This window comes from Bufo bufo, chromosome 7 (assembly GCF_905171765.1).
Source record: "Bufo bufo chromosome 7, aBufBuf1.1, whole genome shotgun sequence".
Classification (NCBI taxonomy): Eukaryota; Metazoa; Chordata; class Amphibia; order Anura; family Bufonidae; genus Bufo; species Bufo bufo.
In genome coordinates, this window is record NC_053395.1 from 206,775,380 (window position 1) to 206,802,654 (window position 27,275).

At 44.4% G+C, this 27,275-nt stretch overlaps 1 protein-coding gene across 1 annotated transcript in view; it reads right to left on the reverse strand.

Annotated features, from left to right (window-relative positions):
• Positions 1-27,275, reverse strand: part of KIF5C (kinesin family member 5C) — a 69,743-nt gene that overhangs the window by 10,564 nt on the left and 31,904 nt on the right. The window contains exons 7-20 of the mRNA XM_040441378.1: positions 24,715-24,802; positions 23,198-23,322; positions 22,578-22,682; positions 21,978-22,126; positions 21,752-21,900; positions 18,259-18,434; positions 14,110-14,178; positions 10,647-10,853; positions 9,753-9,899; positions 9,024-9,212; positions 8,469-8,586; positions 6,369-6,445; positions 4,996-5,105; positions 1,070-1,171 (exon numbers count right to left, since the gene is read on the reverse strand). Of these exons, the coding sequence (XP_040297312.1) occupies positions 1,070-1,171; positions 4,996-5,105; positions 6,369-6,445; positions 8,469-8,586; positions 9,024-9,212; positions 9,753-9,899; positions 10,647-10,853; positions 14,110-14,178; positions 18,259-18,434; positions 21,752-21,900; positions 21,978-22,126; positions 22,578-22,682; positions 23,198-23,322; positions 24,715-24,802 (1,811 nt within the window). The remainder of the gene's footprint in view (positions 1-1,069; positions 1,172-4,995; positions 5,106-6,368; positions 6,446-8,468; positions 8,587-9,023; positions 9,213-9,752; positions 9,900-10,646; positions 10,854-14,109; positions 14,179-18,258; positions 18,435-21,751; positions 21,901-21,977; positions 22,127-22,577; positions 22,683-23,197; positions 23,323-24,714; positions 24,803-27,275) is intronic.

Sequence of the window (27,275 nt, forward strand, 5' to 3'; positions counted from 1 at the left end):
CAAACTTCCCAACATTTTGAAACGTTATTAGATAATGTATAAGGCCTCTTGCACACGACGGTGTGTCCCCCGTGGCCGTATTGCGGCCCGCATACGGCGGGTCCGCAATACACTGGACACCGGCCGTGTGCATTCCGCATCACGTATGCAGACCCATTCACTTGAATGGGTCCACAAATCCGGAGATGTGGTGCGGAACGGAACGGAACAACAGAACGGAAGCACTACAGAGTGATGTTCTGTTCCGTGCTTCCGTTGCGCAAAAAGATAGAACTTGTCCTATCTTTTTTGTGAAAGGACGGATCGCGGACCCCATTCAAGTGATTAGGGTCGTGATCCGCATGCGGCTGGCCCAGGGTCTGTGCCCGTGCATTGCAGACTGCAGCACGGAGTCCTTACGTTCGTCTGCAAGAGGCCTAAGCCTGATATAGGCAGGTAACCTATTTGATGCTATACTGATGGCAGGAGTTTACTTCGCACCTTCCATCTGTGGTCATGAGTATGGCTTACTGCATATTGGTTTTATTACTGAGTTCAATGCAGTCAGCTCCCCCTAGTGGTGGCTATGGGAAGACAGGATTTTATAAAGGCTAGGTCCACCATCGCACCCATATTTTCTCTCAGTGAACCTATAACTTTGCAGTAAATTCTAGTTAAAAATTTCCCACAGTTTTGTTTCTAGAGCTACCATAAATACCTAGCTGTCTCCATGGTAACAGAAAACAAACTCTTCATCCAGTCTGATCCTGGAGTCACACACCCTTCCATCTGTACTTTAGTCCTTGCTAACTTACCAACCATATGTTAATATCAGTTAGGGGACAAAGGTAAAGGAATATGACTGGATTTGACTACACAGGGGTTGTTTGTTGTCTGTTGCCATGGTGATGCATTGGTTTGCATAGGAGCTGTGAATCAAAATGATAGGATTTTTTTAAATTTATTAATTTTAGAGGCATTGAAACAATAAAAAATTGCATGCCCGGCACTAGTGCAAGTCTTGTCAGGAGCTGCAATCCTCCTGAATTCCCCCAAACACCAGTGGATACAATGCTCAGGGGGCACTTACATAAGTTCCTGCAGTTCCATCTCCCTCTGCTCATCTTCGGCCTTCAGCTTCTCATAATCGGAGGTCAGTTTGTCTTTCTGGAGCTGCAGCTTCTGGTTGAGGCTTTAAAAATTATGCAAAAAGTAATAAAAAACAGAATAAGAAGACTAAACCCCAGCTCATGGCAACATATAAAACACCAGTGCAACAATGTGCAACGGGCGGCCTCCCCCTAGGGCCTCTATGTCGCGCGTCCCAGGTGTAGGAATGCTGAGTGGTATAGTGCGGCCTAAAATGTCTCTTTATGTATCACGGTGCTCCTACCTGGATACCGCTGGACCCCAGGCTTTGGCTCTGAAGCAATAAATAGGGGGAATAACTGAGGGATAAAAGAATAACTGGAGTCCAGACCTTGAGATAAAGTTCAATGGCAGCTTTACTTTGCATAAACGTTCTCCAAAATGGTTTACAGGCTTTGTCTTGGTTCCAGCAGGCTTTAGCATGAAACTGGCAGGAAAACTCCATTCTGCTATATCTGTTTCTCTCTGACTCTGCTGTATTGACAGGCTGGCCGTATAACTCCGCTTCTTCTGTATGCTGCACTTCACTATGTAGTCTGACTCTAGGTTATGCCAGGGAACTTTTCTCCTGGCTCCTGAGGCTTCAAGCTTTGGCCTCCATGGCCAGCAGAGCTTAGGGTGCTCTGGCTGGTGTGGGCACTTCCAGCAGAGCTGTGCCCCTGTACACTCTTCTAGCTAGACTGGAACTAACTGGTCCCCACCCTTCCTGCAGGAAATAGGACAAGCCCAGTTCTCTCCAGAGGGGGGGTTAGAATGGAATGGCAAGTTCCATTCTCTCCAACTATAGCTCTGCCGTGTTTACTGCCACCTGCTGGTGAACCAGGCACATTACATGAACAGTTACATAACATTATTATAAATGCACAGTGTTGAGTGACCTGGAAATAAATGCATAAGATGACATGAGGTTAGCCCAATAAGGACAGTAGCAGGGTGTAGGAGTGGCAGCACCACTCGGGGGTGTCACAAATGTATACAATAACAGTTAGTACGTGGCAGATTTCATTACAGAAGGTGAAAGCTGTGGCATTGAAAATCCACAGCATGCACTGATTTTCTTGCAGATGAGGCTTTGGAAGCCCTAGCCGCTTGTACTGTCCAGTAAATTGCTGCCTATTTGTGTCTGAACTTACCATTACAGAAATTTGACAGCCATTTCTCTTAGAAGCTAATTAGATGTGCCACGAACAAGAAAAGAAGTCTTTGTGCTCTCAGGATCACTGACTATACAGGAAATATATTAAAGGGGTTGTGCCGCTAATATACATGTATCCCCCCCCCCCCACAACAGATATCGCTGTTATATCACTTTCCCTAAATACCACCATTTATCAAAACTGCCTTATTCTAAAGTGATTAGCCAACCCTGTGGTATATCTGTTTTGATTTTCAGTTGCTGTAGGTTATGTCCTGCATTGGAGCCTTATAATGTAGGATGTAGGAAGCCTCATTGGTAAGAGCAAGGTTAGTGTCACACGATCAGTGATGTCAGGACACATCTCACTGACCTAAGGCATGATGGACCAGCAGGCACATAATAAACCAGGAAGTAGGATTCAAGCATGGGGGCTAAGAGAAAACTGCAAATGAGGTAAAATAAGCTAGAATAATTGCTAAAATTAAAATTTAGAGTAAAAGTAGCTTATGGCCCAGCGTATTCAATGGGGTTGTGTTAGATTAGGAAAAAAAAAGAAGGTCTGCATTTTTTTCTATTGAAACAGCTCCATTTATGTCCAAGGGCCATGGCTGGTATTAAAGCTCAGGCACCTGCAAGTGAACAGGACATCCATACTCTACTCCTAGAAAACTCCTTTAGTGTCTTATACACAATACTGACCTTATATTGCATGGAATACTGCCTTAATTAGGCTCTGCCACCAGGATCAATCCTATTAAATCACACATATAGTCTGATAGGGTTGATGTAGCTGAGTAAAACGTTACCTGTATCAGCCATTGGAGCACCAAGAGGCGGGCTTATGCAGTTTGAGCACCACTCCAGCAATGCCCCTGGTGCTCTAAACACGCCCCCTCCCCTTGGATTGAAAGCGCTAGATTTCACATCTAGCTCTAAGTTCTTGTGTCTGCGCACTCGTCAGCTAGGAGCAAGACATACAATGCGCATGCGTCATTGACGGAAGTGGAGGCGACGGCAGATGAAGCCAATGGTGCCTCCACTTCCGAGTAGAATGACGTTAACAGCGCATGTGCACTGAACATCTTTCCTGCTTGGCACGTGCTGTGTTAGGCTACTTTCTCATGAGCCTTTTTTGCGAATCTCACTGACCTAAGGCATGATGGACCAGCAGGCACATAATAAACCAGGAAGTAAGATTTAAGCATGGGGGCTAAGAGAAAACTGCAAATGAGGTAAAAAAAAACAATCCAAGCAGGAATCGGAGCTAGAATAATTGCTAAAATTAAAATTTTGAGTAAAAGTAGCTTATGGCCCAGCGTATTCAATGGGGTTGTGTTAGATTAGGAAAAAATAAAGAAGGTCTGCATTTTTTTCTATTGAAACAGCTCCATTTATGTCCAAGGGCCATGGCTGGTATTAAAGCTCAGGCACATGCAAGTGAACAGGACATCCATACTCTACTCCTAGAAAACTCCTTTAGTGTCTTATACACAATACTGACCTTATATTGCATGGAATACTGCCTTAAAGAGGCTCTGCCACCAGGATCAATCCTATTAAATCACACATATAGTCTGATAGGGTTGATGTAGCTGAGTAAAACGTTACCTGTATCAGCCATTGGAGCACCAAGAGGCGGGCTTATGCAGTTTGAGCACCACTCCAGCAATGCCCCTGGTGCTCTAAAAACGCCCCCCTCCCCTTAGATTGAAAGCGCTAAATTTCACATCTAGCTCTAAGTTCTTGTGTCTGCGCACTCGTCAGCTAAGAGCAAGACATACAATGCGCATGCGTCATTGACGGAAGTGGAGGTGACGGCAGATGAAGCCAATGGTGCCTCCACTTCCGAGTGGAATGACGTTAACAGCGCATGTGCACTGAACATCTTTCCTGCTTGGCACGCGCTGTGTTAGGCTACTTTCACATGAGCCTTTTTTGCGAATCCGTCATGGATCTGCAAAAACGATTCCGTTACAATAATACAACCACATGCATCCGTCATGAACGGATCCGGTTGTATTATGTCTTCTATAGCCATTACGGATCCGTCATGAACACCATTCAAAGTCAATGGGGGACGAATCCGTTTTCTATTGTGTCAGAGAATCCGTCCCATTGACTTATATTGTGTGCCAGGACGGATCCCTTTGGCTCTGCTTCGTCAGGCGGACAGGCAGCGTTTTGGTGTACGCCTCCAGAGCGGAATGGTGACTGAACGGAGGAAAACTGATGCATTCTGAGCGGATCCTTATCCATTCGGAATGCATTAGGGCAAAACTGATCCGTTTTGGACGCTTGTGAGAGCCCATGACGGATCTCAGAAACGGAAAGCCAAAACGCTAGTGTGAAAGTAGCCTAAGCCAATGATCGCACAGGCGCCAGAACTCAGTGCTAGATGTGAAGTCTAGTCCTGTCTATCTAAAGGGAGGGAACATGTTTGAAGCACCAGGGGCATTGCTGGAGCGGTGCTCAAACCATATAAGTCCACCTCTTGGTGCTCCTATGGCTCATTTGCATAAAAATAAAAGTGTCGGCAACTACAAAAAAAATACAGGTATCATTTTACTCAGCTAGATGAACCCCACCCGGCAATGTGTCTGGTTTAATAAAGTTGATCCTGGTGACAGAGCCGCTCTATCTCCACAGACCAAAAACAGCAATGCCGCAAACTGCTGGCACCTATACAGGCAGAATGAGATAAGTAGCGGTGCAGCCATCCCCATACTTACTCTTTGAGGTCATCGATCATCTTCTGCTTCTCCTCTATCTCATCACGTAGGCGAGACAGCTGCTTCTGATGCGCTTCTCTGTGACTTTCCATCTGCTGCTCCAGTGTTGTCTACTCAATGGTGACACAAGAACATTACAGCGGTTATCACCAACCTATGGTAGACTCCCCAGAAGATGCAGGCACTGTGCATGATAGCAATCTATTTATCGTGTCATCACATCAAGTAGAATAAAGCGACCCTCCGGTTCAAGAAAAAAATATATTCCTATTAACCGGGGAACCATTAGAACAATTACCTGGTGACCTCCTTTTCATTTTCTCAGCCGCAGATCCGTTGATTTTTGGACTCCTCTTCTGCCATCCAAGATGGCCGCACTGCTTCTCAGACAACCTGATGCACACTGCACATTTGAGACTTCCTGCTTGTCCAACCCTTCTCTCGAACTGAGCAGCGCTGACCAATCCCAGGCCAGCAGGAAGTGTCTTGGACTACAAAATGCACAGTGTGCATCATCTAAGGAGTGGTGCGGCCATCTTGGATGGCAGAAAAGGAGCCTGGAATTGGCGGATCTGCAGTTGAAAAAATGAAAAGAAGGTCATCAGGTAAGTGTTCATTTCTTTCCCCAGTTAATGTGAATTTTTTTTTTCTTGAACTGGAGGGTCGCTTTCATGACCAGAGCTCTCTTGGTATCATGTTTATTCTTATCTGGGGAAAAGAATGGAAAACTAAAGTTTACAGAACCATACCATTTTTTTTATTGCTCCAGCACTTCTAAAATAAAGCAACTTTGCAAATAATTTTGCAGTGTTATGTGTCTACAGGTGCTATGCAAACCTATGTGTCTCCAACAGACAACTAACCTTGTGTAGTTTGAACCTGCAGGTATATTCCCTTCCATTTTTCCCAAACCTCTTCCTAACCTACATTTAATAGATTGCAAAGAAGTAGAGGACAGATTAAAGGGAGTATGACTGCAGGATCGGACTACGCAGGGTTTGTTTGTAATCTGTTACCATGGTGATGCATAGCTCTGCACAGCAGCTGCAAAATGGTACAACATTTATATGCAAAGTTGCATTATTTTTTTCATTTTACATGCATTGGAGCAATAAAAAAAAAGAAACTGCTTGCTGAGACGGACATAGGCTATGTTGCCTGCCGAAAGGTGCTGAAAGAAGGTGTTGATCTGTTGCTCCAGCTATACCCTTAGGCTGGGTTCACACGGGCGTCACGTTTTGGCTCCGGATGCGTCCCGGGTGCATTGCGGCAAACCCGCGCGAGTAGGAAATCTTGCCCCGTGTGAAAGGGGCCTTACTGAACAGGGATGGCACACAATGTATGGTTCATTGCTGCATGTAATTATCTCCTACCTTCATCTCCTCGGCATCTTGGAGACGGGTCAGGTGCTCTTTCTCCTTATCCTTGAAGGAGACTTCATGCATTTTTTCTGCAAATGAATAAACATCATTCATTCGATTGATCATTAGAACTTTCCACAGACATTTTGGCACGTTTTAGACTGTTTCTTTTTTAATGGTTTGCTATTGCCAGTCACCCTTTAAAAATATTAAAATGTTTTCATTTTTGCAAGACTTTTATTATAGCTTGTCAGCAGTAGTAGTGGTAGAAATCCACAAGGGTTCTGCATACAGGCATGTACAGTACATGTGTGGTGAGCCCAAGAGTAGCCGTTGCAGAGGATGGGAGTGGTAGTGGCCCTGATGAGGTGTTGTGTCACGGTGTACTCCCTTAGGCCATTGCTCCCTGGGGATCGGTGTAGTGAAAAGGTGGTCTGAAGAATCGGGCCAGAAGTAAAAGTATAAAAGTCTCTTATTTAGTGCAAAATATCATGTGTGGCACATCCAGCAGTAGTAGGTACAAAGTGCAGTTTCTCTGGCACCAGATGTGGAGGTATGGTGGCTGGTTGTGTGGCACGTACAGGCACTTGTGGATATATGGGTCCACTGTGTGATACAATCTACAGGCTTGAAGTTAGTATGGCCTGGTGCTTATTCTAGGCAGGGGCGTAGCTATAGGGGGTACAGAGGTAGCAGTTTGCACCGGGCCCAGGAGAATGAGGGGACCCAAAGACCCTTGTGCCATATAAGAAGACACCAGTATTATAGAAAGTGCAAGCTGGTTAAGTTACACCTCTGGCTGGAGGGAAGGGGTTAGGTTGAGAATTTGGCATGAGGGGGAGGTGCTGTTTAAATTTTTGCCTCAGGCAGCACAAAGGCTATGTGCTTCCCTGGTCACAAAGCAATGAGGGAAGAGGGGCCCAAGCTGAGCTCTTGCACCAGGCCCCATGAGCCTTTAGCTACGCCCCTGATTCTAGGTGATGGGTGTCTGACCCGTTTTCCCTCATCGGCAGCAGGGTCTGTGAAGCTGATTCTTGCTGGTCACTCTGCTGACTATATCCTCTGCAACTTTTTGGAAAGCTATATCTTGACTCTCTCAATCTTCCTGGAGTAAGGTTCTCACAGGAGAATAGTATCAGGCTCATGGAGTCGGAGCGCAAGCATGTGCCTTCTTCCTCCACACTCTCTACTCTGGAACTCCTCCTCCTGGCAGGAAGGAGGACCAGCCCACTCCTACCAAGAGGGAGGAACAGATTGGTTAACCCTGTTCCTGCCAACCATGCGCCTCTTGCTGGAATGCACTGCAGAACATAACATGACATTACAACACAATAATACAAGCAGGTCTGGAGTACTGCACGTATGGCACAGATGTACCAAGTCAGCCAGATCCCCTCTATTAGATCCATATGTACTGACAGGGCTTATGGAAAACTGCACCGATTCCCATTCTTGATGCTCCCCGGTCATTCACTAGTTGTTGTCACCCAAGCAACATCCGGTCAGCCAACCACTGTCTGAAGCTGGTCACCCCTGTGGCCAGTGATTGGCTGTGCAGGCAATTTCCTGCTTGTCAGCGGCATCAGGAGGTAAAGACTGGTGGGGGACCAGGGAACGTTGAAATGGAACCAGCAGGGGGTTGGTGAGGCAAGAAGGATTTTTGTTTTTGTCAGAATACTGAGGCTTTTCTAAATTATTTTTACCACTCGATCAATCCATTTAATCATTAGAACTAGAATAACTATTCAAATGGGGCACTCAATTGATCTATAGGGTACCAACTCCCAAGACCTCCATGATTAGCCTAATGAAGGCACCATGGTGACCAGTCCCAAAAACAGCACCATTCATGTGTGGGGAAATAACAATGTGAGAAGCAGCTATTTGTCTTCGGAAATCCCGACTGGTTCTGTAAATAGTTTTCCCTTTTGCACCGAGTCTATAAGTAAATAATGGTAGAAAATGGAATTCCATCATTTCCATGTATGGAAATTGCTAAATCCTAATCTCAAGGGAAAGCGTGCATCTTGTGTAGAGAGGTCGTGCATAATACAAAACTGTAATAAAATAATGTTCTACCTTAATGAGTTATAATTGGAGACGACTGATTACCTTGTGCGTGGAGTTTTGCCAGCTCCTCATTAAGAGAATCCTGGGCCTCTTCCAGCTGTCGGCGCCGCTGCTCCATGTTCTGCATGTAATCGGTCAGGGATTTGATCTTTGCTTCATGCTAGCAAAAAAAAAAAAGAAAAGAACAAAAAGGTAAAAATCGAAAAATCTCCAAAGTCATTAATCGTTCCCTAAAATTATGAATGATCTCTGGCAGAGAAAGAAGAAAAAGAAAAAGGCCTACTATATGGCCAGCTATATAAAAAGTGTCAAAGTCACAAAGTCTATAAACTCCCCAAAACAATTTCACTTGGATTTTAAGATATGTATAATGACTGCAATACCACTCACAGCCAGCGGGAGTGCTACAGAAACAATCTATACATCGTCATGGTATTTTATGAGGAAGCTCTTGAAAAAATTAAATCTACATTAGTTCATAGATATAAACAGCCAGGCTACATGGAGTCAAATAAAGCCTCTATACACAGGCTGGACATTTTGACCCTCATCTCTAACCTTTCTGAATTCTTCACTCCAATGAATAAAGTCACCTACCTGGGAGCTGAGGAGCTGGCAGGCTGCAAGCTCCTTTTCGGTGGCATTTATTTTGCGGTTCCCCTCAATCTGCGCTGTCTCCAGCTGTTTGCTGCGGTTTGCAAGAGACTTGACTTCAGACTTCATTTTGCTAATGTACAGACGGGCCATGGTGAACTCCTCTTCAATGACGCCATTCACATCCGCCAGCTACAAACAAAGGGTTAAATATGGTATAAAACATACTGCTACAAGTGAACTGCTGCACGGGACGCGACAGCCGCTGCCACCATGAGCCGCGCCGAAACGCGGCGGGTGCAGCTTTAAATCTAGTAGTTCATTGCCACACAATTTTGGAAGTAGCACCTGCAAAACTGTGCAGCCTTTAACATGACTGTTAGTATTGTGTGGCTTTGAGGGTAAAACTGCGGTATTAACACCAAAATCGTGTCGGCATTAACTAACCGGAGCCGCTGCTATGTGTTCCCCCTGTTCGTATAAAGTCTCAAAAATGAGATTCTGGAGCCTGAAAGGGGCTGTCCAGGATTAAAAATAAAAATGGCAGATTTCTTCCAAAAACAGCGCCACATTTAGGTTCTGTCTGGTATTACAGCTTCACTCCATTTTTCTTGTAAGAAAGCAGCCATGTTTTTCTAGATCCGGACAACCCCTCTAATGTTTATAGGTATGAATAAGTGAGGCACAAGCCTACGAGAGCTCATTGTCAGTGGGAAAAAAAAGAAAACTTACTGTTTTGACATCATTTGTGCCAATAATGCCCCCGATCTCGCCCAGGTCCTTCAGCAGCAGATTTAGGATCTCGTTCGCCCTCTTCTTCTGGTGGCTGCTGAGTTCCTGCAGCTGATGAAGTTCACGCTGTGTTGTAATCAGACTGGTCTTTGAAGAGAGAAAATCACGCCAACGCTTAGGATTTTCCGGATACGGTCGTGTGCATGAAGCTTAAAGACTGGTCGGCAACTAGAGCAGAGCTTTAAAAAATGTCCAACCCATAAAGAAATGTTCTGCAACTTTCTGATTTACTGCACGTTTTTACTGTACACAGTTTTCAAAATCTCTGTTTGCAGTCAATGAAAGGAAACCATTCTTGTTTGCATCCAGAGACTGAAAACCTGTCCTGGCCAAGCCAAACTGACACTGCAGAAGAGCATGCTGAGAGGGGTATTCACATCTTGTAAGGCGATTGCACTTTATGGACAGTTCAAGGTTTTGGGATTAACAGTGATCTTGAGAATGCAAGGGCCTCCCTTCTCTGTTTTTCCTTGCACCCAACTAGGCAGGGAACTGCAGCGGAGCCCCATTTCAGTGAATGAGGTTGACTGCAGTTCCCTGCACAGCCAGATACCCGGGATCACCTCTTGTGCACAGAAAATTTAGATGGGGCGCAGTGCTAAATGAACGCTGCAGCCCATTTATTCGTGGGGCTGCGCAGCAACAGCAAATAAATGCCATAGGAATAGCGTAATTTGAGAACAATATAGAATGATTTTTTTCTCATCTCATAGGTAAATGGAACTGATTTTCAGTGGCAGAAGTGCAATGGATCCTGCAGCCAGTGAGATACATAGCATAGCCCAAGGGTCACCTGCATTCAAAAGACAAAAACCCCGATGATCAGGCTTCTACCGTTTTTTGTGTCAGTTCATCTGTCAGCTGCTCGTTGGCCTTGGTCTTGTCCTCCACCTCCTGAGACTTCTGGTCATAATTTACAGCCAGCTCCTCCAGGGCCTGGAGAACTTCCTTGACTTCATCCTTGGCAGCGTCGTTCTCAATCTGAAGCCGGGTCAATTCCTCTTGGATTTTCTCATAATCTCTGCGGGTTGATGCCAGGAGCTGTCAGAGCGAAAAAAAAAAAAAAGCGAATCAAAAAAAGACGGTCTTGTCTTTTGACCTTTTATCCCAGCACAACTCGGCGTTGATTGCAAATTAATCTCCTATCAATGGTGCAGGTAGTTATGCATCAGCCTTCTGTATTATTCTATATCTATATACTTGCTGTATTTGTTGGATTTTCACTTGGGCAGTTAAGTGCACTGAGGGCGGACCCAAGCCTTCCTGTGCACCCTCGCTCCTCCTGCTTCCTCTGCCAGCCCCTCCTTCTCCTTCCTGATTGGCAGGGCCAGGTTCCTGTATAATCATCTGACCTGGTTGTGTCAATCAAGAAGAAAAGGGAGTGGCTGGAAGAGGTAGGCGGAGGATCAAGTGTGCACAGAGTGGCTTGGACCCGCCCTCGGTGCACTTAACTGCTCATTTGCATGTAGACTAAAAATACTTCAGAATCAAGCAACAGAACTCTAAATGAAAGGTATCATTACATCCAGCTGAGCGAGCCCTACACGGCATTGTAATTGGTTTTACAGTGAATTTCCTGGTGACAGGGTCCCTTTAAATCAGAGCCAACAAGCAAGAAATGAATATACATAAAAGGGGATATTGCTTCTAGCTTAGCCTATCTTTTTGCTCTTGCAATATAAGCACCAGTGTTGAGCGACACAAAGTCCACTTGTGCTTCATGATAGTGAATCAATTTAACCTGAAAAAAGTGCAAAAAAAATAAAAATAATACTTACCTGATCCATTTGCTCGCGACGGGCCGGCCACCGCCATCTTGCTTGAAGATCTCGGCCGAAATCCCATGCGCGGTGACGCGCGGTGATGAGATTTCGTGCCAGATCTTCAAGTAAGATGGCGGTGGCTGGCCCGTCGCGAGCAAATGGATCAGGTAAGTATTTTTTATTGTTCTTTTTTTTATTTTACACCTTGTTATGTACATCAGATGCCGCGATTATGTATAAATGCAGCATCTAAGGGGTACAATGACAGGGGGCCCAAAGAAATGTGCCTCATGACAAAGTAATTCGTCATAAAGTTAAAAAAAATTGACAATTCGGCGAAGCAGTCGGATCGAATTTTCCAACACTTCGCTCATCACTAATAAGCATTTTGTATTTTATCTGAATGGGGCCAAAATGTTGTTCACATTCATTGAATGATATTTATTGCAGCAAGAGGTCCGAATCTTCAGCGTTGAAGACAATGTGTCATCAGAAAATAACCTAGTGATCAAATCTAAGTTTTTAGTATTTTTGGTGTATTTTTCGTTATTATTTACATTTTCCGTGTCACTTTTTAGATTTAAAAAATGTATACAATCCTGCAATTTTCACACTGGACACTAGGCCTAAAATATGTTAACACGTCCTGTTGTTTGACAGCAGCTATGGGCCATAGACACAATGGTCAGGAGGGGATCCCACTGACTTCTAAGGGAGAGTTTTTTAGGCATGCTCTGTGACCTGTGCAGAGGTCAGGAGGGAGCAGATAAGCTGTGATATGTGCTATTGTGAATGATGGATCTTGTGTTATCTATACAGAGGTGATATCTGTTATTGCAATCCTTCCTGTGATGATAATGATATAACTACTGAAAAGTTACCTGTACAGAAAAGGAAATCATTACATAATATTAGACCTAGTGGCCAGTGAGAGAATTGCAGGATTATATACATTTTTATTAAATATAGATAGTGACATGAAAAATTAAAACAAACAAAAAAAACTCATCAGCATTTCTAAAGAAAAATGTGTTTAACACAAAAACATGATTTTCTGATGACACATTCCCTTTAAATCACAGGAATCAAGCTGCTTGCAGCTACTGGGCTCATTACAGGAGGGGGATCTGTAACACCCCAGAGTGATGTTACCACTGCTGCACCCTGCTACTGTCTTTATTGAGCTAACAAACCGTCATCTTATGTATTTTGTTCAGGTTCTAAACACTGTGCATTTCTAATGTTTGTAACTGTTATGTTCAAATGTAATGTGCCTGGTTCACCAGCAGGTGGCAGCAAACATGACAGAGCTGTACTTAGATAGAATGGAACCTTCCAATTCCATTCTGCCCCCCTCTCTGTGGAGAAGTGGGCGAGTCCCACTTCCTGCAGGAAGGGTGGGGACCAGTGAGAGTTAGTCTAGCTTACCCCCTGCTTGGGGAAGGTGTGTAGGGGCACGTCTCTGCTGGATGTGCCCACACCTGCCAGAGCACCCTCAGCTCTGCTGGCCATGGAGGCCAAAGCTTAAAGCCTCAGGAGCCAAGAGGACAGTTCCTTGGCCTAATCTAGAGACAGACTACAAAGAAAGAAATGCAGCATACCGCAGAAGCAGAGTCATACAGTCAGCCTGTCAGTACAGTAGTGCTAGAGAGAAACAGATGTAGCAGAGATGAGTTTGCCTGCCAGTTTTAATGCTAAAACCTGCTGGGACCAAGATAAAGCTTGAAGACTGTTTCTGATGAACGATTATTCAAGTAAGGCCTCATGCACACGACCGTTGTTGTGTTCCGTTCCACAAAATGGGGTTCCATTGTTCCGTGATCCGTTTCCGTTTTTGTTTCCGTGTGTCTTCCTTTATTTTTGGAGGACCACCAGACATAATGAAAAGTAAAAAAAAGTCTAAGATAGGTTTGCCATGCAAATGATAGGGAAAAAAACGGACGCGGACGACAATCTTGTGTGCCTCCGTGTTTTTTAGCGGTCCCATTGACTTGAATGGGTCCGCGAACCGTTTTCCGTTAAAAAATTATAGGACAGTTTATATTTTTTTGACTGGAACCACGGATCACGGACGCGGATGGCAAACGGTGCATTAGCCGAGTTTTCAACGGACCCATTGAAAGTCAATGGGTCCGCAGAAAATCAGGAAAAACGGCACAACGGACACGAAACACATCAACGGTCGTGTGCATGTAAAGCTGATGTTGAACTACATACAACGTCTGGACTCAATCTTTCTTTCATATCCCTCAATTATTCCCCCTATTTATTGCTTCGGAGCCAACGCCTGGGGTTCAGCCGTATCCAGGTAGGAGCACCGTGACACATATAAAGGGACATCTTGGGCCGCACTATACCACTCGGCAATTCCTAAATCTGGGTCGCACTACATAGAGGGCCTTAGGGGGAGCCGCCCGTTGCAGATCCATATGGCCTAATAGTGCGGCATATAGACAGGGGAAATCTGCAGATATTTGGACGTCACACAACCCACCTGCTCATTTTAACTACATTGCAAGTAACATAAAATGTACCTCGTCTTGATCAAGCATTTGCTGCTTCAGTGTTTCAGCGAGCTGACTCTGTTGATTGATTTCATCATCCTATGAATAAATCAAGGAGAAATATTAAGAGCTACGTCCATACACTGCGTGACCGGCCACCATAGCATTGCCTGGTGTACTGTTCTGGTCAGAGAATCATAGGGCAGCTGGATGTAGGCAATAGATGCTTTTATAAGGCCTCGTCCACATTTCCGTTTTTCACTTACGCGTGTTATCCCCATTTTCTGCGGACAGCACAGTCACGTACCCATTGATTTGAAGGTGTCTGCTCACACATCTGTATTTTGTTACTCACCGTGGGTCAGTAAAAAAAAATCATGGAGACATGCACCACTTTGGTCCGTGATGTGGACCATACATGCCCAATGAAGTCTATGGGTCTGTAAAAATCATGGCTATAAAACATATGGCATCTGTGGTGCGTCCTTTTTTCACTGAAGACTAAGGCCTCTTTCACACGGGCATGTCCGGATTAGGTCCGGATGCGTCCCGGTGCATTGCGGAAAACCCGCGCGAGTAGGTACGCAATTGCAGTCAGTTTTGACTGCGATTGCGTTCCGATGTTCAGTTTTTATCGCGCGGGTGCAATGTGTTTTGCACGCGCGTGATAAAAAACCGACTGTGGTACCCAGACCCGAACGTCTTTACAGAAGTTCAGGTTTGGGTTAGGTGTTGTGTAGATTGTATTATTTTCCCTTATAACATGGTTATAATGGAAAATAATAGCATTCTGAATACAGACTGCATAGTACAATAGCGCTGGAGGGGTTAAAAAATAAATAAAAATAATTTAACTCACCTTAATCCACTTGTTCGCGCAGCCGACATCTCTTCTGTCTTCATCTGTGAGCAATAGGACCTTTGATGACGTCACTGCGTTCATCACATGATCCATCACATGATCCATCACCATGGCGATGAATCATGTGATGAGCGTAGTGACGTCATCAAAGGTCCTATTGCTCACAGATAAAGACAGAAGATAAGTGGATTAAGGTTAGTTAAATTTTTTGGACTTTTTTTTTAACCCCTCCAGCGATGTTTTACTATGCATTCTGTATTCAGAATGCTATTATTTCCCTTATAACCATGTTATAAGGGGAAATAATAATGATCGGGTCCCCATCCCGATCGTCACCTAGCAACCGTGCGTGAAAATCGCACCGCATCCGCACTTGCTTGCGGATGCTTGCGATTTTCACGCAACCCCATTCATTTCTATGGGGCCTGCGTTACGTGAAAAACTTTTTTATTGCATTGGCAGGTACAAAAAGTCAAAAGTGTAATAGTCCCTTAATGTGATTAACAGAATTTCCTGGGATGCGGAACAAGACGGACCCACAATGCAAGTCAATGGGGACGGATCCATCTTGGCAATGTTAAAGATAATACAACCAGATCCATTCATAACGGATGCAGACGGTTGTATTATCAGTAATGGAAGCGTTTTTTCTGAACCCTGCCGGATCCAGTAAAAACGCTGGTGTGAAAGTAGCCTAACTCCTATCTCTGATGTCCTGACCTTATAAACACTCATAATATCTCAGTTCTCAGCTCAAACTGATAAGAGTATGGATTAAATAAGTATTTATGAGGTCAGGAGATCAGAGAAAAGAGCTACACACATGAGCCCTCAGATGACAGCTTGTAAACAGACAGATTTTTAACCCCTGTATCTCAAAAGCGGATGAAAATATTTAATAAAGACCAATTGAAAAAAAAAAAATTTAGCCCAGAATTAGGCCTCTTTCACACGACCGTGTTTTGCGTTCCGTATATGGTCCGTATACGGAACCATTCATTTCAATGGTTCCGCAAAAAAAAAACGGAATGTACTCCGTATGCATTCCGTTTCCGTATTTCTGTTTTTCCATTCCGTTGAAAGATAGAACATGTCCTATTATTGCCCGCAAATCACGTTCCGTGGCTCCATTCAAGTCAATGGGTCCGCAAAAAAAAAACAGAACACATACGGAAATGCATCTGTATGTCTTCCGTATCCGTTCCGTTTTTGCGGAACCATCTATTGAAAATTTTATGCTCAGCCCAATTTTTTCTATGTAATTACTGTATATGCCACACGGAAAAACGGAACAGAAACGGAAACAGAAAACGGAACAACGGATCCGTGAAAAACGGACCGCAAAATTCTGAAAAAGCCATACGGTCGTGTGAAAGAGGCTTTAGTAAAATGCAATAAAGTATAGTATAACACAGCTGTATAGTAAAAATCAGGCTCTACAAAAACAAAAAAAATTGCCTTTTAATTAGAGTTTTTACCAATTAGTATTACGAGTGATACAATAGAAGCTGAAGATATTGTCTCTGTATTCACCAAAGGGATCTGCAAATGGCAACAATTACCATGCAGTAAAAACACATAATTAGGAAGCAGCGGACCATTATTACTAATTATAGCCCTGGAACAAAAAAAAAAGATGGAGAGTAAATGCCGCTAAGATAATGTGCAGCTTCTCGAGCACAGATACTGGGGCCACAGAGTGTGAAGTAACGGGTCGTACAGATACAACCAATATACTAAAAATCTGCGAAGGTGCCCTACTGCTGTGACCCCCAGCAATTGGCAAAAGTGTTACAACTCCCTGCAGCGCCATCCTAGGTGAAATATAGCATTACACTCAGCTTATCAAAAATCAATGAACTGGTCCTCTTGACCAAGAAAGGCACTTTGTTGTCGTTCTCCACCCCTGTTTTAATAGAGAAATCTCTAATAGGGTATTTTTGTTAAAAAAAGTGTTTCGAAAAACAGCCCCTTTAAAGGGACTGTACCAAGTTTTAAACGTAGCCCTTACCCCCTATCCCTGCGGTCAGACCTCCACTGATCCCAAGAACAGGAGCCCGGTGTCTCCCCATATGAATGGAGCAGCGGTCCTCGCTCCATTCGTCTGGAGTGGTAGTCACACAGGCAAATTAACAAACAAAGAAGTCCCTCAAAGGGGTTGCTACGCAATTATTTCCCAAATTTTTAATTTTTAACGGTCACTAGGACCAAGCGTATTTTTGCAACTCCTCCGACTAATATTGTAAAAAACTAAATTTTATTATAATCATTTTAAAACCAAAATATCACTTGGGAACAAAAAGGGGGTTAAAACTATCAGGAGTGACAGTTACAGAGTCAGTGACCAGTGTTCATGTGTATAACTAGTATCCAGGCTTTGTGGATTTACCTAGTTGTTTATATCAATCAGTGGTATAGAATCTCATATTCCAGAGACCTATCCATATCACTCTGTCTTACTCCTGCCTAAAAATCAGCGTCCTGAGTCCCTACATGTTTCGCCGAGCCTGTCGGCGTCTTCAGGGGAAACTAACCAACTAACCTGTTAGTTTCCCCTGAAGACGCCGACAGGCTCGGCGAAACATGTAGGGACTCAGGACGCTGATTTTTAGGCAGGAGTAAGACAGAGTGATATGGATAGGTCTCTGGAATATGAGATTCTATACCACTGATTGATATAAACAACTAGGTAAATCCACAAAGCCTGGATACTAGTTATACACATGAACACTGGTCACTGACTCTGTAACTGTCACTCCTGATAGTTTTAACCCCCTTTTTGTTCCCAAGTGATATTTTGGTTTTAAAATGATTATAATAAAATTTAGTTTTTTACAATATTAGTCGGAGGAGTTGCAAAAATACGCTTGGTCCTAGTGACCGTTAAAAATTAAAAATTTGGTAGTCACACAGGCGCACCACTGCTCCATTCTCAGTTTTGTAATTGCTGGGGGTCCGACCAGTTATCAGACATTTATTTCCTATACTGTGAATAGGGGATAAGTGTGGTTCACGAGAAAACCCCTTTTAAGGAGTATCTCATAAAACCTAATGGCTGGTTCCTGAGTCGCGCTGCCGGCAGATGGTGCCACTAGGTGGTGCCCTTGTACAGATATTGCATAGAGATGCCCAACTAGGTATTTCATACCTTCACTACCACTTCAGCCACCCCTTAAAGGAAAGGCAGGGTGAATCTCACAACGGTTCTCCCTTTGTCTAATAAGTGGATTTTATTTATAGAACTTTCTGAGAGATGCATTTCTTAAGAAGATTTTGCAGAAAAGACAAGACACTGAGTAACGCCACTTAGTTACAACCTTGTCATCCAACTGATGGTACAAAGAGGCGATATCTTCATCGTATTTCTTCTTTTCCTCAGAAGAGATGCAGGCAGCAGCTGGGGGCAAGTTGTCAATGATAGGTGTGTTGTCACATGGCTCCAGGGTCTTTTGATCCTTTGAACTGATTTGTTCATCTACTGGCACTGCTTCCCCTATCACAAAAATGTATAAAAAAAAACAATAAATAGCACCAGAAAATGCTGCAAAGGAAGAAAAAATACCATCAACCCACTGAGATCTCCAGTATAAAACTCTAGGCTAAAAAAATCATATCTGTATAGGATCTGGAGCTCAGCTTCTTGTTTGTTACAGAACTCCTAATCTGCAATTTATCTACACACCACCATAGAGTTAGGCCTCTTTCACACGGGCGTTGTGGGAAAAGGTGCGAGTGCGTTGCGGGAACATGTGCGAGTTTTTCCGCGCGAGTGCAAAACATTGTAATGCGTTTTGCACTCGCGTGAGAAAAATCGGCATGTTTGGTGCCCAATCCCGAACTTGGATTCCTGCTGAGAGCAGGAGCGCACGGCGTCATTGGTTGCTATGACATCGTGCGCTTCATGCCGCCGCTGCACTACAGTAATGCACTCGCATAGATTATACGAGTGTATTACTGTAGTGCAGCGGCGGGTTTTCTCATCTTAAACATTGGTGGCATATTGCTAGGGTATGCCACCAATGTCAGATAGGGACTGGTTCCACCTCTAGGACCCATACCTATCTCCAGAACGTGACCTCCAAAGAGCAGCAGCCACACATACCTGGCCACCCTCCATTCATTTGTATGGAACTGCCAAAAATAACCAAGCACTGGCTCAGCTATCTCTGGCCATCCCTTAGAAGTGAATGGAGCAGTGGCCGCTCTTGCGCAGTGAGCTCTCCATTCATTTCTATGGTACTTCCAAAAATAGCCAAGAGCACTTGCTCAGCTATTTTCGAAACTCCCATAGAAATGAATAGAGAGCATGCTGGGAATGCTCCATGCGCTCTTTTTCATTTTTGGAGCCCATTCTGAAGATAGGTCCGAGTCTCAGAGGTGGGACCCTCGCCTATCTGACTTTGATGATATGCCAGGGGACTCCTGAGCTCCTGCATATCATTGAGAGGATCTTATAAAGTGCCCTTGCATGAAAACTACTTCATGTTAACCAGTAAGTGGCACACCACTATGATAAGGGCATCTGTCACCATTTTATGCTGCCCTCAGATTTTCTTTAAAGCCCCTTAGTTGCTAATCCTTTTGCCCACCTCCACTTCCTGTCTCTCTGCAGCTAGTGATCAGCTGATCCATCATTTCCTGTCTCCCGAGCTTAGAGCAGGAAGTGAAGAGTAGTGCAGAACCTGGTAAGCACTCAACAGCGGCGGTGAGGGGAATCAGTGAGGGTGAGTAATGTTTTTCCTTTTTAACTTATTCTGCCACATATATAAACAATTTAATTCCGCTGGACAACCCCTTTAAATGCAGGCATCTGCTTGGGTGGTGACAACCAATATGGTTCCAAAACAGCTTTCTTGGACCCTTGAAAGGCAGATCTATTTATTCAGCAAATAACTATGTAAAACTGTCATTCAGGGGTCTGAAAAAGGTGGGCTTTTTTATTCTTTTCTTCAGGGAGAGGAAGGGGTGGAAGGGATAGCAACGAAGGAAAAAAAATAAAATTTTACGTCTTCCATTTACATAGGATCCCTCCGTAACTTGCTCACAGATGCTACTTCATGCAAATTCTCTTTGCTTTGTCACAGAAGCCCTGAAAGCCTGCTCGAGTCCCTGCTGAACCCGTCATCACATTTGTGAGTAATATTCTCAGCAATCTCCAGACCTCGCCGTCGCCATGGCAACGACACCGCTCTAATCGGAAATAATGATCCGCCGCAATACAGTCTGAGAAACCCCTGAGACAGAGCGAGCCTGGAAATTCAGGAAGGTAATGCAGTCAACAAAAGATCTGTGGTTATTTAAGGGGCCCTGAATGTCAATGCGCCAGCCATGCACCTGCATATACATTACTCTATCACGTGTTATTTCTCTTAGCCGCCTGACACAAGGAGGCGCTGAAGTGAGTGCTTTTATTGAGAGAGGAGCCGAGTAGGTTGTCATGGCTGCCGCTGTAGTCGTGTTTGCAGCCGCTAGACGCCAACACAATGTGCACAGAAATAAACGACAGCGATGAATATAACTACTTGGTCCACGACATTTTATGAAAAGCTGCTCTACGGTGGGAGAATCTCTATAAAAAAGTGAAATTGTTGGTACAACTTTATTTTCTCCGTTTCCTGGGGGGAAGATTTATCTCAAAGAGGCTCCCATGTAGTCAATTGGGGCAGTATGCAGCTGGTGTACCAGATCGCCATCTAGTGGGGGCTACAAGCAGCTGACATTTTCCAAAGTACGTGCATAGGGGAACCAGGAAAACACGACTCAGTACCAAAGATATAATCATCGTCCTCTTATCAAATATATTGTAGGAAAGAACTACAATTTTTGATGCTGCTGGGTCCTCGAATTTAATCTCATGTCTCTTTAATGGCCACATCACGACAGAAGCCATTCATTGGCTGCAGCAGAGCATGTGACCATGTCCATGCTGTGCCGGATGTAAACACTGCAAAAAACGGAACATGGACACAGCAGAGGCAGGAGGGAGGACCGGAATGGCAGGGAGCAGGTAAGCATGACTCTTCAGCTTAGAGAGCCAGGCTGTGGGCACTTGCTAAAATGTCCTTGTTTCCGGAGAACCCCTTTAATTATAAATGCAAAAATCATTTAGTTTTTACAGCTCCTGTGCTGACTAGGCATCTCCACGGTAACAGACAGCAAACAAACTCTGTAGTCTGATCCTGCAGTCTTGCAGTCTCATACTGTCTTCCATTTGTCCCATACTTCGGGATAATGTGCATTTGATAGGTTAGCCAAAAGTAGAGGACAGAAAGAAGGAAGAATCAGACTACATAAAGTTTGTTTGTTGTCTGTTACCATGGAGATACATAGGTCTGCATAGGAGCTGTAGTAACTAAACCGTAGGAAATTTTTCATTTTAGGTTCCCTGGGACAATAAGAAAATTGGGAAGGTAGACATAGTGTTTAGTCCCTTAATGCTCAGCGGTACAATAGTACGTCGCTGCAAGTAGATACTGCTCAGCGATGTACTATTACAGCACCATCACTTGTCCCTGCAGAGTCTGACACTGGCAGCGCTAAACTGGTATCACCCATCTGGACCTTCAATGACACTGCTAGCAATTCATTCATTCAACTTCTAGTAGGAATAATAATGTAATAACACGCCACAAAAATAGAGGCTCCAGAACTGTTATTACACGGGGAATGCAAGTTGTTACTAAAACAGACCTGTCTCTCCAAAGTTTACATCCATACTAGGAATATTCCATATGACGGCACGATCATACTGTCACTTTCTGAAATGTCTTAACACTTATCCGTTATCCACTTTAAAAGCAATTTCCTTACCGCCTCTCCATCGGTTCAATTCCATCTCCAGATGCTGAATGATGTTCTTAAGTGACTTGTTTTTCTCTTTTTCTTTTTCATATTTCTTCTTCCACTCCTCAGCCGTCAGCTCCAGATTCACAGACACGGTGTTCTTGATAGTCTTGGCCCTGGTAAGAGATGCTCTCATTAACGACAGGTACAAGAGCCACGCTGGGGTGTAAGCGCTGTACGGAAATGGATTTACCGCTGGCCGAACATGAGCGTGGTTTTTGTTTCAGCCTCATTGAAGATGGATGGGGAGCAGCAGATTATGATGGTTGTCCGACAGTTCCCGCCAAGGGAGTCCTGAAGTATCCTGGTCATCTTACTGTCTCTGTATGGAACATGGCTTTTCTAGGAAGCAAAAAAGACAAGACCGAACAACTTAAAACCATCCTGGGGGATATAGTGTAACAGTAAGTATTCTGATCTTATAAAGTAGTGGCATATTGCTACCACTTTAGGGGTCTGCCCAATCTCTGGATTAATGTGCCATTCCCTTTTCTGATTTCCCCCTGCACAGAGCCCCCCTGCTACTTGCTGTACAGGGAATTGCAGTGCAGCACCAGGCAAGTGAATGAGACCATCTGCAGATCCCTGCACAGCCAGGTGGTTGAGAGCGCAGCTCTGCAGGGAAAAATAAGAACTGCATCCCTTTCATTTGCTGGATCAGTTGGGCACCCAGAGGCCAAAACACCTAGCTTTCCTACAGTCCGGGATAGCAAGCGTGCCCTAGTGACGAATATTGTGGTCCTCTTGGAAATATGGCTGCAGATGACCAAGGAATAAAACACCTGGTACTCACCGTTCCCTCAGCCAGCGCGGAGATGACGTTGCCCAGTGCAGATAAAGACTTATTAATGTTTTTCGCTTCATCCAAAACTGCTCCCTCTGCTCCAGTTTTGCTGACCTAAAAGGGATGACAGAACAATGCAAGTTTAAGAAAACTATCTAGATATTTCCATTCATATAGTGGAGGTTAAAGGGGTTCTCCGGGATTTACATACTGATAACCTATCCTCAGGATAGGTCATCGATATGAGATTGGGGGTGGTCCGACATCAGGCACCCCTGCCGATCAGCTGTTTGAGAAGCAGCGGTGATTCCGCGAGTGCCGCGGCCTCCTCACGGCTTACCAACCACAGAGTGGTACATTGTATAGTGGCTGTGCTTGGTGTTGCAGCTGAGCTGCACCTAGGCCGTGTGACCGATGAACGTGACGTCGCTGGCCTAGGAAGAGGCCTAAGCGCTCAACCTCTTCGTACAGCTGATCGGTGGGGGTGCCGGGAGTCGGACCCCAGCTGATCTCATATTGGAGACATATCCTGAGGACAGGTCATCAATGTGTAAATACTGGAGAACCCCTTTAAACCTAACCAGATGGGTAGATCCCTATCCAGCCACTCACAGTAGACAGATCCTCACCTTTTCACTTCCCGCCAGATCGACCAGGTAGAGCTTCCCACAGAGTTTCTTCTCAGTCTCAATGTTTTCTTGCTTTATGTTGATGAGGAAAATACTGTGACTTCTGGAGCTGTGCTCGTTCATATCTGTGAATGGAAGAAAATGTAAAATTTAGTCTAGGTAATTCATGTATTTTTAAACCAGTCATACTCACCTGATTGATCCCCTGCAGCTAACGCTCCAACACTTCCCAATAGTTCTCAGTGCACAGGTAATGACTACTCAGCCAATCACTACTGTCCTCAGTGGTGACCAACCTTAGCCGGTAATTGACTGAGCAGTCGTTTCCTTGGACAACCCCTTGAAATGGGCACTCTTGGATTTGAGCAATATAGTTGGAGCTGAGGGTAGGCAATGTTTGGATCTGTAATGTAGATCTTGCCGTAACTCGATTAAGTAAAATATCTATACACTGCCTGCTTTTTGGGGTTTTTTTTGCACGTCCTCCTCCCAAGCGACAGTTTTCATGGTGAAGGAAGGAATGACTTTGTAAGTGTTCATCAATGATATATAACACCAGGTCATATCCGGAGGACATCATGGATTATATATATATATAGCATGGTGGTTGTAGGAAGCAGACTGAAACCCAAATGACTGCACAAGTGGCTTATCCATTAGATCCACCAAGCCATCCTACAATTAAAGGGGTTTGTATGAGAATAGTTAAAGGGTCTTCTACAACCCCTACCCATCTCCCTCCAGACACAGCATCAGTCTTGTCCGTCAGCTCATCCTTATATTGCAGCTTAGCCCCCATTATAGCAAATTCAGTCCGTAGACAACAGTGACTGTTTTTTGGAAATCAGGCAATTTTTTTTAAATCTCACACAAATCCCTTTAGTCTGGGGACAGTTTTACTTCATATACTTAAATGATCACTAACTTTTCACAAAACGTTGCATAAATCAATAGTGAAAGCGACTACAAGAAACCTTGTAATATATTTTCTCAGTGTGAAATGTCTAGTTCTCAGTTTATTAGCTGTTTACCCTTCTCCCTTTTTCCTGTCTAGGACGACATCATCTCTTCAGGAGGATCATTTTACACATGTCAATGCAAGTCTACGGAGGGGGAGGAGTAAGCAGGAAATGACTGAGATACACACAGCCGGAGAGACTGCACAGCTACATAGGAAGGTTATAGCTCATAACAGGTGCTTCAGTCACCAAAAAAGTCAGTACTTTTCTGTAATGTCCTCCATTATCCTAGGGCAGCTTCTGAGTGACTGTGAGATAGTTAGAAAGGAGCTTTTCCTTTACTTTCTGCATGCTGTGGATGGCAACTAGTCTCCATCTGCCATGCCTGAGAGAACTGCAAGACAGATGTTCAGCAAACAGAGGAAAACTGCTAAAAGATGCCAGGTACATGTGATGGCCAGAAATAGTGTAATTCCTCACGCAGTGTACTATCGATTGATGCAAAGTTTGTTGAAAGCTCAGTGCCGCTTTAAGAATTATGGGTCATCAGTAACTTACTTGTGACTGCAACGTGTCTGTTTGCCTTCCCGTCATCTATAACGTCCATCACTTCCTCTGGACTGGATACAAACCTCTCTGTACAGCCCTAAACATACACGAAAATGCAAAAAAATGAAATACACACATATCAATCTCTGCACTATACAACAGACAAGATGTTTATTACTGAAAACGAGGACTTGACAATACAAAAGGTATGACCGGAGTAATGTCACGTGAAAAACAGTAAAATAAATAAATAACAATGACACATTCCCTTTAATCCACCCAACAGTCACATTAAAATGGGAAAAGGCCCTTCCAAAAATATATTTTCAATTAAAGCACTGCGGAATATGTTGGCGCTATATAAGTAAAGATTATTATTAATATTTTAATTATGTTTCAATTATATATGACTAAAGTGCATTTTAACTTGGTGACAAAACTAATTTTAGCTGTAAGGATCGGTAACATTTCCCCCCCTCTGTGTTCCAGTATTGTTCTTTAATTTAGCTATATGAGGCCTTGAATTTTGCGGGATGAGTTACCGTATTTTTCGCCCTATAAGACGCACCTAGGTTTTTGAGGAGGAAAATAAGAAAAAATATATTTTTAACCAAAGGTGTGCTTTTGGTGGGTTTTGAACTAATGGTGGTCTGTGCATGACACTATTATGGGGGATCTGTGGATGACGCACTGTTATGGAGGGGATCTGTGGATGGCACTGTTATGGGGGGATCTGTGGATGGCACTGTTATGGGGGCATCTGTGGATGACACTGTTATGGGGGGTGGATCTGTGGATGGCACTGTTATGGGGGTCTGTGGATGACACTGTTATGGGGGTCTGTGGATGACACTGTTATGGGGGGTGGATCTGTGGATGGCACTGCTATATATGTGTCACCCACAGATCCCCCACCCCATAACAGTGCCATCTACATATCCCCCACCCCATAATAGTGGCATCCACAGATGCCCTAATATACCATAGCTAAACCTGTGGGACAGGGAGGGAGGAGGGGCAGGTGTCATGCAAATGCGGCGGGGCCGATGCGGTCACTGTACTCCGGCCCCACCGCTCACTCACTTCCTTAAAGGGTTTCTGTCACCCCACAAAACTCTTATTTTTTTTTTTGGATAGTTAGATTCCTTATAGCGCAATATAGCAGAATATAATGCTCTTACTTACTTTCATGCGGCCGATTCTTTAGAAAACGAAGTTTTATAATATGTAAATCAGGGCTCTACCAGCAAGTAGGGCGTCTACTTGCTGGTAGCCGCAGCAGAAATCCGCACCCTCGCCGTGTTGATTGACAGGGCCAGCCGGGATCTCCTCCTCCGGCTGGCCCTGTCAGTATTTCAAAAATCGCGCGCCTCTGGTCATTCGGCGCAGGCGCTCTGAGATGAGGGAGTGCTGAGGAGACGAGCCTCCTCATCTCAGAGCGCCTGCGCCGAATGAACAGAGGCGCGCGATTTTTGAAATACTGACAGGGCCGGCCGGAGGAGAAGATCACGGCTGGCCCTGTCAATCAACACGGCGAGGGGGCGGATTTCTGCTGCGGCTACCAGCAAGTAGACGCCCTACTTGCTGGTAGAGCCCTGATTTACATATTATAAAACTTCGTTTTCTAAAGAATCGGCCGCATGAAAGTAAGTAAGACTATTATATTCTCCTATATCGCGCTATAAGGAATCTAACTATCCCAAAAAAAAAAATGAGTTTTGTGGGGTGACAGAAACCCTTTAATGCCTAAACATTTAATATTAATAGCTTTAATTGATGTTCCGATCCCCAGCCCCATCTGTACTACCGTACTTACTAAATGTCCTGTAGCAGGCAGAGCAGGGCGGCCGGCCGGCACTCACTGATATCACGCGACGTGCCTGTGCCACCTGCTACAGGACATTTAGTAATTACAGATGGGGCTGGGGATCGGAACGTCAATTAAAGCTATTATTATAAAATGTTTAGGCATTAAGGAAGTGAGTGAGCGGTGGGGCCGGAGTACTGTGACCGCATCGGCCCCGCCGCATTTGCATGACACCGGCCCCTCCTCCCTCCCCCGTCCAGCTGATACATCGCAGTCTGCGATGCTGCAGCATCGCAGACTGCGATGTAAAATGGCAGCATTCGCCCCATAAGACGCAGAGGCATTTTCCCCCCACTTTTGGGGGGGGGGGGGGGGGAAGTGCGTCTTATGGGGCGAAAAATACGGTATAGTTTTTTTTAACCAGTTAGGGGTACATATAAAGTATTAAATAACTTTTATGATGTTATTTTTAGGGAGGGGGACACAGCAATTTTAACATTATTTAGTGGGATTTATGGCGTCCTCTGTGTGGTATAAGTGATATAATAACTTTATTCTGTGGGTCTAGTACGATAGAATATGGACAGTGTAAAATATAAACTTTATTCATGTTTGTGGCGTGGGGTACAAGGGTGACTTATTTGATCCTGTTCTCTAGACGCTGATAAAAGTCTGGGTCATGGCATCAATAAGTGGCCTATTTTGACACAAAGGTGATTAGATGAGTAAGAGCTCATCTTCTCACTCCTTTCCTGGATAAAAA